This window comes from Neoarius graeffei, chromosome 8 (assembly GCF_027579695.1).
Source record: "Neoarius graeffei isolate fNeoGra1 chromosome 8, fNeoGra1.pri, whole genome shotgun sequence".
Taxonomy (NCBI): domain Eukaryota; kingdom Metazoa; phylum Chordata; class Actinopteri; order Siluriformes; family Ariidae; genus Neoarius; species Neoarius graeffei.
Window position 1 is genome coordinate 22,927,284 of NC_083576.1, and position 14,721 is coordinate 22,942,004.

The window sequence follows — 14,721 nt, forward strand, 5'->3', positions numbered from 1 at the left end:
AGGAGATGCTTAACTTTAAGTACATAAACTTCAAGGGTGCCAATACTACTAGGCAGCACTGTATATATTGCTTGGTTAGTGACCACAGGTTGTACGCTACTTTTCACTGTGCATTGTGGTATACTACGAGTCCACTATAATTCTCAATATACATTCAGACAGCACTACAAAATGGCGGACTTGCTACGTAGTCCACTATATAGTGAGTAGTGAATGATTTTGGACACAGCACAAGTGACTTACTACCTAGACTCCTTAGTAAACATGATATAAAAGGAAGCAATGAAACAGACATCAACATCCTTGATTTATTAACAGCCAGTACTGACGAGCAGAATCAAACCATAGCATGACAAAAAAAATGACCATTTCCAAAAGCCTGATGAATAACCAATCAAGATACTGAATCGCCAACTGGTGAACAAACAAGGTTCAGACAGCGGTACTGACCAGAAGGACCATCTGTGTACTACACGCTGAAAAGTTAGACATTGTGCAGTGCCCTTAAGGGATCTGTACCTGTCGAGATTATGAATACAGATGTTAAGAGACAGGTTATATTTCAGGAAAAAGCCTTCTTGCAAAAGAGTGTTTAACGATAAAAAAACAAAAACAAAACAAACGCAAACCCAACCTGGGCTGGTGTATAAATTAATCTGAGGAGGGCACGTTGCTGTTAGCAGCAGATGGGCAGCAGTCCTCATTATCAACTCGAATTGTTTCTGATGTGTGATTTAAGGAGCCTGTGTGGTGCCTAAGCCTACGGCATTAGCATACGCTGATAACAAACTGACCACCTGTTTGGTCTCCAGAGTGAGTCGGGCTTCTCTGAGCCAGTCCTGAGCCACACGTCGTGCCTCGCCACGCAGCTGGTTAACAAACTTGGCGGCTAGCTCAAGGTCACCACGCTCCACGCTGTAGGTGGCGTAGGCAAGCAGCTTGAAAGGGTCGAGGTTTTCTGATGCCAGCTTGCTGGGTGGCACCTCTTGTTCCTTCTCAAAAAGTAGGATGGACTGCAAGTAGGACAGGAAGTACTGGTATAGACTGTTACGTGTCTCATCGATTAGCGCCACGCGTCGGGCTAGCCGACGAACTTCATAAAAGCGGGCACGCAATGAGGCCTCACTGTAGATGCCACGCTTTATTGACTCCTCGGGCAGGGCTGAAGCTAATGCCTGGGCGAACTCGTCCTGCGCACAACTCTCTTTGATGGCGAGCACAGCGCCCTCTAGAGGCTCAGAGGGTGAATCTGCCACTGCAGTCTTCATTGCATAGTTTAGAGCCTCCACAGACAACCACAGCTGGTGAGCTTTACGCGCGTCTTCCTCAGCAATCACATGACCTGTAGGGGAACAGTGTACAGTTATTGTCTTTAGTGTTGCATGTTAGCCCTGCAGGCTTCACGTTTCATCGCACTGTAGATGCAGCACCAGTCAAAAGTCTGAACACACCTACTCATAAGTTTTTCTGTATTTTGACCATTTTCTATACATTGTAGAACAATACTGAAGACAAACTATGAAATAACGTGGAACATGTATGGAATTGTGTGCTCAAAAAGTGTTAAAAACAAAATGTTTCATATTTTAGATTCTTCAAAAGTAGCCATCGTTTACCTTGATGCCGCTTTGCACACTGTTAGCATTATCTTACCCAGCTTCATGAGGTAGTCACCTAGAATGTAGAGCCCTGCACTCCCGTGGGAGTCCCGCGGGACCCGACGCAAAGCAGTGCAGCGTGGGACAAATTTTGAAAGCTCATTGCGGGCACGGCCGGGAGGCGGAGTGCACAATGCGGGCGCGGGCGGGAGAGGTGATAAGCTGCAGTCCCGCTAACTAAAAACGTGTTTAAAATAAAATGTATAAATTATTAATTTATGTCTATCGTATATAATTTGTGCTGGATATTTTATTTGGTATTAATAAAAACATTTTAAGATACGTAATTTGCAGATGTGGTCTAATCTCGCGTACGTTTCCGATTCCTTTCCGCTCTTCCGTGTTTTGAGATCTCTGATCATGGCAGAAGAGCAGAGCTCCTCTAGTGAAGCTCACAGTGCTTCAGAAGTAAGTGCTGCTTTAAAAAGAGGTACATTTACCGTTAAAAAGTCAAGAGTATTAGTCCTAAGTATTAAAAAAAGTATTAAAAAGTATTAACTAGTATTAAAAAGGACCGTGTATCGCACAGATTGTTCAGTTTAAAGCTAGAAATAGACAGTGTATAATCTAAGGAGCTGGTTGTGGTTGCGCAGCACTTCATATGAGAGGAGAATGAAATCGCGGTTGGAATCATAACACCAGAGACTCGGAAGTGGGAGTGCGAGTGCGCAAAGCGAGAGCTGTCAATCAAAGCGAGAGCTGTCAATCATGAGCGCATGCAGCGCTCAACTTGGAATGTGTCAGCAGAATGTCAGAGTCTAAACAATAAACTTACAATAAATGAAGGATCGGTCAGTGGAGAGCTCAGCTAAGCTCAGCATGTTTAATTCCCCAAGCCAATGACAAGAACTTTCGTGAGAAATAACGCGAACGTCTGCAACATGTGGGATTTGCGGGCGGGAGCGGGACTGAAAATCATAATTCTTGGCGGGAGCGGGACTGCACAATGCGGGAGCGGGTGGGAGCGGGACTGAAAATTCTGTCCCGCGCAGACCTCGACTAGAATGCTTTTCAATTAACAGATGTCCCTCGTCAAAAGTTAATTAGAGCAATTTCTTGCCTTCTTAATGAGTGAGATCAAATAAATAGTAAATAATAAAAATACAGTAAATAGCCCTATTCCACAACTGTAGTAATCCATATTGTCAAGAACCACTCAACTAAGTAAAGAGAAACGACATCCATCATTACTTGAAGACATGAAGTGTGTTAATTAATAAAAATAAAGAAAAACCATTGAATCAAGAGGCGTGTCCAAGCTTTTGACTGGTCCTGTATGTATACAGAGAGAACGACAAAACACTTGCTGTTTACCAGTTAGAACTGAATGTTCAGATTCATCTATACAACTTTTATGACAGCATTACAGTTAGAACAATACATCACTAAGTGGGATCAACAGAAAAAAAAAAAAAACCTTTGTACATACAGGTAGTCGTCGACTTACGACTGCGTTTGGTTACGACTGACCGGTCGTAAACCGATCTGGTCGCAAGTCGGCCTATGTTAAATGAACGTAAGTATATTGTGATGTGTAATGATATTGTAATCATCTTAAAGTATTATTTTATCAACATTTTCTTATTTCATTACCTTGGCTCATTATTTGGTTTAAGTCAAACACTGCATACTACACTGCGTACAGTACAATTCGTTTCATACGTGCGAAACAAAAAATACAAAATACGGGTGTGAAAAATAGAAAACATTTTAGTTTGAAACATACCAAAATACAAATGTAAAACTAGCAAAATACAAAATTTAGTGACCGCTGGCATCACTGGTGCTTGGCTGTGGGTCGTCTACGTCATCAGCAGCTGTTGCAGCGCTCGGGCTGGCGGGAGCATTTGCTCGTTTCATAAACCAGGAGCTGGGGCGGAAACTGTATGACGGAGTGCGCGAGGGCGTGCGAGAGACACTGCGCATGTGCCTGGAGCTGGGGCGGAAACTGTCGTACGCTCAGCTAGGAAACATTTGCCAGTCATAACCAGACGGTCGTAAAGTCGACGACTACCTGTACTGACATTGTATAGATTGGAGAGTCATTTAAAAAAAAAAAAACCTTTACATGTGCTGCTCTAAGGTTAAAACAACCCAAGCAAACGCTAGCTCTAATCCCCCACCACCCTTTTTTGGGTGGTGGTGGTGGTGTTTAAACACAGTCTAAATTATATAAGAAATTATTTACTTAATAGTGTAAGAAATATTTAGAATTACACCCATTTTTAAAAAAAAAAAGAGGCCACTTTGAGTCAAACAGACCCGTAAGATTTCTTCTAGGTGCTCAATAATGACAAGCCCCCAGTCACTGTGAGAGAACTTTAATTTAAAAAACAGCATGAACAAGAACTGCAATGCGAGACTCACTGTCAATGGCTTCCTCTATGCCCTTGAGCCGGGCATAGGCAGAGTTCATGTCCAGAGTGAAGGACTCTAGCTGCTCTTGGTTCAAACGGCGGTAGTGCATCTCCTGCTCCATCAGCTTACTGTTCAGAGTCTACATGAGAAAGCAGGTTTTGATGAAATCTGAGAGTCTCCAGTCTTATGGAAAAGACTAACTACTTGCATTTTCTCATCTCGCAAAAATAATGTATATAATTTATCCACCTGGGAAAGTGATAGAGAAAAATCGATGGATACAAACATTATTTCACAAGTACAAGGCACTGAAATAGTGTTCAACATCTACCAGTAACTACTTAACAGTAGTGCAATATTACAACCCCAATTCCAAAAAAGTTGGGACAAAGTACAAATTGTAAATAAAAACGGAATGCAATAATTTACAAATCTCAAAAACTGATATTGTATTCACAATAGAACATAGACAACATATCAAATGTCGAAAGTGAGATATTTTGAAATTTCATGCCAAATATTGGCTCATTTGAAATTTCATGACAGCAACACATCTCAAAAAAGTTGGGACAGGGGCAATAAGAGGCTGGAAAAGTTAAAGGTACAAAAAAGGAACAGCTGGAGGACCAAATTGCAACTCATTAGGTCAATTGGCAATAGGTCATTAACATGACTGGGTATAAAAAGAGCATCTTGGAGTGGCAGCAGCTCTCAGAAGTAAAGATGGGAAGAGGATCACCAATCCCCCTAATTCTGCACCGACAAATAGTGGAGCAATATCAGAAAGGAGTTCGACAGTGTAAAATTGCAGAGTTTGAACATATCATCATCTACAGTGCATAATATCATCAAAAGATTCAGAGAATCTGGAAGAATCTCTGTGCGTAAGGGTCAAGGCCGGAAAACCATACTGGGTGCCCGTGATCTTCGGGCCCTTAGACGGCACTGCATCACATACAGGCATGCTTCTGTATTGGAAATCACAAAATGGGCTCAGGAATATTTCCAGAGAACATTGTCTGTGAACACAATTCACCGTGCCATCCACCGTTGCCAGCTAAAACTCTATAGTTCAAAGAAGAAGCCGCATCTAAACATGATCCAGAAGCGCAGACGTCTTCTCTGGGCCAAGGCTCATTTAAAATGGACTGTGGCAAAGTGGAAAACTGTTCTGTGGTCAGACGAATCAAAATTTGGAGTTCTTTATGGAAATCAGGGACGCCGTGTCATTCGGACTAAAGAGGAGAAGGACGACCCAAGTTGTTGTCAGCGCTCAGTTCAGAAGCCTGCATCTCTGATGGTATGGGGTTGCATTAGTGCGTGTGGCATGGGCAGCTTACACATCTGGAAAGACACCATCAATGCTGAAAGGTATATCCAGGTTCTAGAGCAACATATGCTCCCATCCAGATGACGTCTCTTTCAGGGAAGACCTTGCATTTTCCAACATGACAATGCCAAACCACAGACTGCATCAATTACAGCATCATGGCTGCGTAGAAGAAGGGTCCGGGTACTGAACTGGCCAGCCTGCAGTCCAGATCTTTCACCCATAGAAAACATTTGGCGCATCATAAAACGGAAGATACGACAAAAAAGACCTAAGACAGTTGAGCAACTAGAATCCTACATTAGACAAGGATGGGTTAACATTCCTATCCCTAAACTTGAGCAACTTATCTCCTCAGTCCCCAGGCGTTTACAGACTGCTGTAAAGAGAAAAGGGGATGTCTCACAGTGGTAAACATGGCCTTGTCCCAACTTTTTTGAGATGTGTTGTCGTCATGAAATTTAAAATCACCTAATTTTTCTCTTTAAATGATACATTTTCTCAGTTTAAACATTTGATATGTCATCTATGTTCTATTCTGAATAAAATATGGAATTTTGAAACTTCCACATCATTGCATTCCATTTTTATTTACAATTTGTACTTTGTCCCAACTTTTTTGGAATCGGGGTTGTAGTTGATTTTGATTCTGTCTTGACTACGTTTTTACGAAAACTTCAGATAAAACAAGTGTGTAGGGCTGCATGATAACTTGACTTAAAATATTTTATATATTTATTTTTCCATGACCCCTGTTAGCCAAGTATACCTAAAAAATGTTAAATATAAACAGAATTAAGACTCAAATTAAATAAATATGACACCATAATATCTAAATCACACCTACTAGAGCCCAATGTATTTAGTGATCATTAATTTTGCCTGTGTAGCTTTAGTTGAATGAAACTGACTCAGCCTGCACTCACACCACGATTGGGAAGAATTCAGAGGAAAAGAGGGCTACAACTGGCCTGGAAAGTGAAACGTACAGTATATTTGGAACTTGTAATTTGATGCTTCAGAGTCAATATAGTCCAATATTTAGCAATAGCTAGGAGCAGCCAAGGTTGTACTCAATTTATTAATTGGAAAAAAAAAAAAAAACTGCGATCATGATTAAAATATAATATAATTACTTGTTCAGATCCACAGAAGTATGTCTGAACTTTTAAAGGATTCTTATAAAGCATTTTTCATGACATGACCTTAAAATCATTTAAGCTCAGCAGAAAATCATGCCTTCACAATTGGCAGAGGAGTGCGTGTGTGTGTGTGAGAGAGAGAGAGAGAGAGAGACTCTCACCTCCTGGGCCTCCTCCCGCAGCTCCTGTTCCTGCACTTTAAGCACATCGCGCAGGTGGTCTGTGTGCGCGGCTGCCTGTCTGCGCAGCTGAGTTCTCATCTCTGCTTCCATCACATCCCGCACTTCCTGCACCTGTGACACACATGCCAAGAAACGGTTAAATCACCCTGTTACAATAAAGTCTAAATTACTAAGTGACCTCTAATGAACTCAGTCAGTTCTAAGCTACATAATCATTGCAATAGCAACTGCAAGTCTTTCCTAACATTTAAAGGAAGATATATTTGTATTTACATAGTTTTTTTTTTTTTTAAAAACACCATCCATTGGTCTTAACCACTTACTTTCTTCTCCTGCTCGAGTCTCATCTCCTCATAGTGGTGTTCCAGTGCAGTAGTCACAGCCTGCGCCACAGATTTCTGGTGCTCATGCTTCTGTTGGTCCAGTGCCGTTTCGATTCGGATCTGCTCACGCACTCGCTGCTCTGCCAGTTCACGGTTTAGCTGGTCGATACGCCGGTGAGCGTGGGCAATCAGTGAATTCAGATCATCAGCACTCAGCTTTCCCGCTTTGGGGGGGGGGGGGGGGGGGGGGGGGGGGGGGGGGAATCATATGAAGGGGAAAATACAGAATTATTCCTGATAATTACATAAAAGGAACTCCAGGTTCCTTTCAACAGCTATTATAGTTAAAGGACAGCAAGGTTAGGAAATGTTAAGAAATGTTGGGTCAGGATTTTTGGTCAGTGGATTCACAGTAGAGCCCTGCACTCCCGCAGGAGCCCCGCGGGACCCGACGCAAAGCAGTGCGGTGCGGGACAAATTTTGAAAGTTTATTGCAGGCGGGAGGGGGAGTGCACAATGCGGGCGCAGGCGGGAGAGGTGATAAGCTGCAGTCCCGCTAACTAAAAACGTGTTTAAAATAAAATTTATAAACTATTAATTTATGTCTATCATATATAATTTGTGCTGGATATTTTATTTGGCATTAATGAAAACATTTTAAGATGCCTAAATTTGCGGATGTGGTCTAATCTCGCGTACGTTTCCGATTCCTTTCCGCTCTTCTGTGTTCAAGATCTCCGATCATGGCAGAAGAGCAGAGCTCCTCTAGTGAAGCTCACAGCGCTTCAGAAGTAAGTGCTGCTTTAAAAAGAGGTACATTTACCGTTAAAAAGTCAAGAGTCTGGGGCGTCGTGGCTCAGGTGGATAAGGCGCCATACCATAAATCCGGGGACCTGGGTTCGATTCCAACCCGAGGTCATTTCCCGATCCCTCCCCATCTTTGTCTCCCGCTCATTTCCTGTCTCTACACTGTCCTATCCAATAAAGGTGGAAAAAGCCCAAAAAAAAATACCTTAAAAAAAAAAAAAGGTCAAGAGTCCTGAAATCAGACATTTGGAAGTCGTTCTCACTCGTGTACAATGCAGAGGGAAATCAGCTGCCCTTTGCTTGTTGTGATAAGTGCTGTGAGCTGTAGATATTTATGCTCAAATCCACTCAAAGTAGGGGGCGGGGCACCATCACGCTGTGTCTTTAAATTATATTAATTTCTTATAGGCCTACTTGTATTTCCTAGAATGTAAATGTGAGGAGTGACATATAAGCTATGTGCAATGTACAATATTCTTAATATCCACTGTAGATTTTGGTGGGTGTGTTGGGTATCTCTGTAAAGCCTCAGCTGCGCATGCCGCCTGGCAACGCGCACCCTCGCTACGTGCACTAGGTGAAGGATCGGTTAGTGGAGAGCTCAGCTAAGCTCAGCATGTTTAATTCCCCAAGCCAATGACAAGAACTTTCGTGAGAAATAACGCGAACTTCTGCATCATGCGGGATTTGCGGGCGGGAGCGGGACAAAATATGGCAGGCACGGGCGGGAGTGGGACTGAAAATCATAATTCTTTGCGGGAGCGGGACTGCACAATGCGGGAGCGGGACTGAAAATTCTGTCCCGCGCAGACCTCTAATTCACAGCCAAAGTTTGGCTGTCAACTGTTTACATATAAATGTGAAGATAAATAAAAATATTATGCACAGGCAAACACCCCCCCCCCCCCCCCCAAGAGTGCTCGGAGAGCACAATATTCCCCGCAGGCAACTACACCATAACTCTGGTAAAATGTGACTGAATTGAACGAAATTGCAATATGCGTATTACCGACATATAACACAGAACCGTGCCAAGTTTCGTGAAATTCCAACAAGAATTGAGAGAAGAGTTGATTTCAGAAGGTGAGCACCCTTCCCGGGACGGACAGATATCGCCATGACATAATCCCCCTTTGGGCCAGCGGGGGATAAAAACTTTTTGCCAAATTACATGAAATTCCTCCAAAAATTGTGAGGGAAGTTGATTTCAGAAAGCAAGCACACCTTAATGAAATTGCCAAAGTACAAGTTTGTTAATAATCAAGTGCTGTAACACTGGTAAAATTTGCCCAAATTAAACAAAATGTCAATATGCGTACAGTATAACTGTCATATAACAAAGCCTTTTGCTAAGTTTGGTGAAATTCCTCCACAAATTGTGAGAGGAGTTGATTTCAGAAGGCAAGCACACCTTCATGAAATTGTGAAAGTACAAGGTTGTTCATCAAGGACCACAACTCTGGTAAGATGTGACCGAATTGAACAAAATTACAATATGCGTAGTACCGACGTATAACGAGATCTTTCGCCAAGTTTCGTGAAATTCCTCCAACAACTGAGAGGAGTTGACTTCAGAAGGAAAATACACACTCGTGAGATTGTCAAAGTATAATTTTGTTAATCAAGGGCTGTAACTCTGGTAAAACGTGACTGAATTTAACGAAGTTACAATATGGGTTGTTTTACAATCAGGGTACGCGAGCTAAAAATCACATTTAACACTTATTATCTTCAATATCAAAAGGCTTGACTAAATAAACTTGGTTGTTTATTGTAGCCCTGTGATAGCTCTATTTACCATGCAAAAAAAAAAAAAATTGGTGATAACGTTATTTTTGGTGAATGTATGACAAGATGTGTCATATTTAGCAAAATTACTCGTGTCATTTAGAAAAAGTGCTTTTTTGACCACCAAAAGGGATGCACTTAAATCATTCTTTATACCATAAAACAAATATTTGGTTCCATATCATTGGAAACATAGTTAAGTTTTAATGTTGAATGCCAGTAAGTTTTCAGACTATTTTTTTGATCAAATTAGTATGTAATTGTGTCAAAAAAAATGTCCTCTCCGAGACAGCTAATTTTCCAATATAAAATAACATATCTAAAATGATTATTTTCATCCTAAAATGTGGTCAAGATATTGGGACATAAATATTAGAGACAACTAACACAAAGCTTACAGCCTTATATTTAAAAGCACTATGGAAGTAGTGGATTCTGAATTGTCAAAAAAAAAAAAAAGTCCTCTCCGAGAATCACTTCATTTGTTTCTCCCAGCCCTGCTTAAAGCGACACTTAATCTTCTTTATCTTATAGCAGATTACACAAAACTACCATACACACGTCAAAAAATTACCTGAAATCTGTTCTTTAACTTGTCCTTCACTTAAAAACTGGTACAAGAACCAGTTTGAATCAATTTGAATTTTGGACCCCTGTGACACAAACTTTGTACCCTGATTGTAAAACAACCCGTATGCATATTACCGACATAGAACAATGCCTCTTGTCAAGTTTATGCCACGACATAATCCCCCTTCGGGGCTTTTGGCCAGCAGGGGATTCAAAACAAAACAAAAAACAGGAAGTAGACAAAAAGTGAAAATGTTTTTGTTGCATGTGGACAAACTGAGGGTGTATTCAGACCAGGATAGTTCGATAGTTCACTTGCTTTGGTCCGAACCAAATGTTTTTTTTATTTTTTCATTTTGGTGCGGTTCTGGGGAGCGCGTGAACCCCTTCTCCTTCATTTTCTCACTGAATACAGCAAACACGTCGGCATTTTTGTGTGTTCTCTCCAAAAGCTCAGATATGTGGACATCTGCCCATATATCCACAAGGGTACGCGTTTCTTCCTCGGCCCACGTTTGCCCCCTACTCATTTTTTGTACTCTGTAGTCTAGCCTACCACTGGTCTGAATGACTGAACGACTGTTGTAAGGTTCCCTTGACAACCGAAACAGTGTTTGCACTTTGCAGTGGAGTGTCAAGACTCTGTTTCCCATAATGCTCGACAAACGACGGAAGCTCCCGAGGTACAAAAAAGCAAAACTGTCGGATTAGGTCCGGTCTGCTTTCACACCTCCAAAAGGTCCGCACCAGGGTTCCTTTGGTCCGGACCGAGTCCGACCTTGCAGCTCGGTCTCGGTCCGCTTGTTTGGTCCGGACCAGAGTTCGGTGGTTTGTATTCAGACCAACCCAAAAGGTCCGGACCAAGGGAAATTTGGTTCGTTTGGTCCGGACCAAACAACGTAGGTGTGAATACGCCCTAAGTGAATTGTGACAGGGACAACACCTAGAAGAATTACCACAACAGACCTCAAGGTTTGTCTCCCCAAATCAGAGGAAGGCATATACTTGAGAGTTTGGTATTTTTAGTTCACTTCAACAACAAACGTGTGCGCATGCAACGTGTGAATCACAAGCATTTGATACATGTTCCACAATTTTCCACCAAAAATCGTGCCCACTTTAAATCATAATCTGGACTTTAACGCTTGTAAACTGGAGAGGATGAAGGGTATGGCTGCTTACTGAGACCCTTCCAGTTGGCCTGGACTTCAGGTGTGATGTTGCTGAGCTCTCTCTGAAACTGAGCCTTGGCCTCTTTCACCAGCTCACTGTACTGAGATACAATCTTTGCCTCGGTCTCAGCTGCCTGCACCTAGACAGAGATGGAGGTTTATGAGCAAGTGGAGCTTACACTATATAATGTACACTCCCCTTAAAGCATTAAAAGACCAAGAAATTAGGATAATGCGTCACTTTGTCGGAATGCTGGTATTATAATTACATTTATAAAATGTTAAAAAAATTAGAGAGCAGTTAGTTGACTTTCTATTGAATAGGTTTCTTTAGAATAATCTCGCATAGAATCTCACCTTAAATTATGCAATTATTTCAAACAATACATGACAGAACAAAGTGTGGGTGCTCTGCTAAACTGGATAAATGGCTGTTTCAACTGATCCAGTTGCAAGTTAATAGGAATTTTTTTCCCCCATCCATTAACAGGGTTCCTACACATTTTCAAATTTAAAATTCCAGACTTTTTCCATACTCAAATTCCCAGGTTTGGAGACTTCAGCAAACAAACAACTACTCATATATTTAAAAGAATTACTTGAAAATCAAACAGGTACTCACATTATGACATACCACCAAAATGCATACCATATTTAGCTTGGCCTAAAATTTGTATCAGTGCCCTGTTTTTGTCATAAATACATATACACATTACACAAAATACAGGATGCCACTCTGACGCACACGTATCTGATGCACACTTCAAGACATTAAAACACAGGTGTGTGAAGATGTCAAGCACATACAAGATGTCCCGAAAAAAAATGTATACACACTTTTAATCACTGTAAAGTACTGTATGTGTTTATTAAAATCCGTGTAATTTTCAAAGAGTAATAGAATTTACAGACATTTTATTATTTAGTCACCACCTGTTCTCAAACTGACATCCATTCTGGTCCAGTCACTGCTGACAATGCAAATCACATTCAATTCTCTTGGTATTTTTGGACATTCACTTTCAGTGACTGTTCCAGGTCTCATAGCGTAGACTATAAACATCAGTTAGAGGCAGTGATAAAACAAAGTGATGTCTGTAAATTCTATTACACCTTGAAAATGAAATGAATTTTAATAAACACCTACTTCACAATGATTCAAAGTGTGTATACATTTTTTCGGGACACCCTGTATGTTGTGCACACACACGTTTACTGAAGCTTCTAATTTGAAAACAGTCATTACCAGTGATGGGAATAACGGCGTTAGAAATAAACGGCGTTACTAACGGCGTTACTTTTTTTAGTAACGAGTAATCTAACTAATTACTTTTTACATCGTTATAACGCCGTTCCCGTTACTTACAATAAAATACTGTGCGTTACTTTATTAAAGCTGTTCTCATCTGGCACGCTGCTCGTTCAGCCTTTCTTTACTCTGCTTTCGTGTGGGGCGGGGAGACACGAGACAACGGCACAGTAAGCCAATCAGAGTAGATTTGGGCAACATAGATACTGTACGTAGGTAGGCCACGCCTACTGCACGACTGCGCGCTCTTTCAATCGGAAGACCCAGCGATGGCGAGCGGTCAGCCCAGCACTGCGCTTTCACACTGGAAATACAGCCATTACTTTTCATTACTTGAAATAAAAGGCAAGAGTGTTTACGTGCAATGTACATTACAGCATGTCAAGGAACAAAGCGTTTGTCCTCGTCAGTGGCCAGTAATTAGTAACATAATTTTAATAACTACAAAAATATATTAGTACATTTGATAGATGTCTTATCTCACATTGTCCCACAAAAATATTAATATAGTGTAGATAACGTTACTAATTGGTTCTGTTAAGTGTCCATTTCAGTCATTAAACACATTTAACATTCACTTTTATTATGATTACACTAATTGAATTTGATTTTTTTTTTTTTTTTGAGGGGGAACAAAATGTAACGGAATAATTACTTTCCCTGGTAATTAGTTACTTTTATAACAAAGTAACTCCGTTACTAACTCAGTTACTTTTTGGGAAAAGTAACTAGTAACTATAACTAATTACTTTTTTAAAGTAACGTGCCCAACACTGGTCATTACGGCATTTTTTGTATTTACTATTGTGTTTTATGAAGGCCCTGTGTTAGTTCCACTGTAGATCACATTTTGTCCACATACCAAGAGATGGCAGACGTGGCCGAGACGTGGCCACCCTAACCAGTATGTAATGGCTGCAGTGCCTTTGAGCAAGGCATTTAACCCCACATTGCTCCAGGTTGTAACCATGTTGTACCCTGTAATAACTGTAAGTGGCTTTGGATAAAAGCGACAACTAAATGTAATGTAATTATAATAATAATGTAATAGCAGCATTGTTCAGTTTATATGCATGTTTGCGTACACAGCCTTCATATTTTTGTCGGCAGTTTTTTTTGTCTTGGGTCGCTTGTTTTCAGGGTCCATGTGCCTTATTTTTCTAGCAAATTCTGGCAACACTGCCAAATAAGCCATAAGCATTTTTACACTGACTGGAGCTATGATGTGTGTTCACGCGTGTTCAAGAGGCGTTTTGTAGCAGGGGGTTTTCCTGCGTCTTGTCCAAAGTCTTGCAAGAAGCAAGCAGGTTCAGGGGGTGTGGCGGAGCGCATGCCAGTACAACAGAACACCCATTTCCCTCCCTCTGCATTTCAACACATTTCTTTGGCAAAATTCAACTGAATGTCGGAATGTTGAGCTTCATTTTACTATGTAGCGGCAAAGGTCTGGAAACACATTTCTCCATACCCTAATTTCCATTTTCCATACTTTTCCAGACCTGGAAAATACTAAAATCAAATTCCATACTTTTCCATACTGCGTAGGAACCCTGCATTAAGTACATTAGTCAGAGAACACATACTTTGTTTACAGCTTTATCCAGATCCACAATCATACTGTGCAGGTTTTCCTCTGCAGCCAGAATTTGGGGTCTGGCAACGTCAATCTTTGCTTCCTTAGCGCTGTTGATCGTGCCTCTGAGCTTCTCAAGCTGTTCTCTAAATAAAAGCACACAAAATGGGCATAAATGTACAGAAATCATTAAATAAATAGGCCTGATATGCTAAACATCTCATCTCATTATCTCTAGCCGCTTTATCCTGTTCTACAGGGTCGCAGGCAAGCTGGAGCCTATCCCAGCTGACTACGGGCAAAAGGCGGGGTACACCCTGGACAAGTCGCCAGGTCATCACAGGGCTGACACATGGACACAGACAACCATTCACACTCACATTCACACCTACGGTCAATTTAGAGTCACCAGTTAACCTAACCTGCATGTCTTTGGACTGTGGGGGAAACCGGAGCATCCGGAGGAAACCCACACGGACACGGGGAGAACATGCAAACTCCGCACAGAA

The 14,721-nt window shown here is 41.3% G+C and overlaps 1 protein-coding gene across 2 annotated transcripts in view; it reads right to left on the bottom strand.

The window, feature by feature from the left end:
- Positions 1 to 294: 294 nt before the first annotated feature.
- Positions 295 to 14,721, bottom strand: part of immt (inner membrane protein, mitochondrial (mitofilin)) — a 44,161-nt gene continuing 29,734 nt past the window's right edge. For both annotated transcript variants that reach the window (XM_060927437.1, XM_060927436.1), the window contains 6 exons: positions 14,223 to 14,358; positions 11,341 to 11,470; positions 6,994 to 7,217; positions 6,650 to 6,781; positions 4,026 to 4,155; positions 295 to 1,342 (listed from right to left, as the gene is read on the bottom strand). In XM_060927437.1, the coding sequence (XP_060783420.1) occupies positions 735 to 1,342; positions 4,026 to 4,155; positions 6,650 to 6,781; positions 6,994 to 7,217; positions 11,341 to 11,470; positions 14,223 to 14,358 (1,360 nt within the window). In that variant the 3' untranslated portion in view covers positions 295 to 734. The remainder of the gene's footprint in view (positions 1,343 to 4,025; positions 4,156 to 6,649; positions 6,782 to 6,993; positions 7,218 to 11,340; positions 11,471 to 14,222; positions 14,359 to 14,721) is intronic.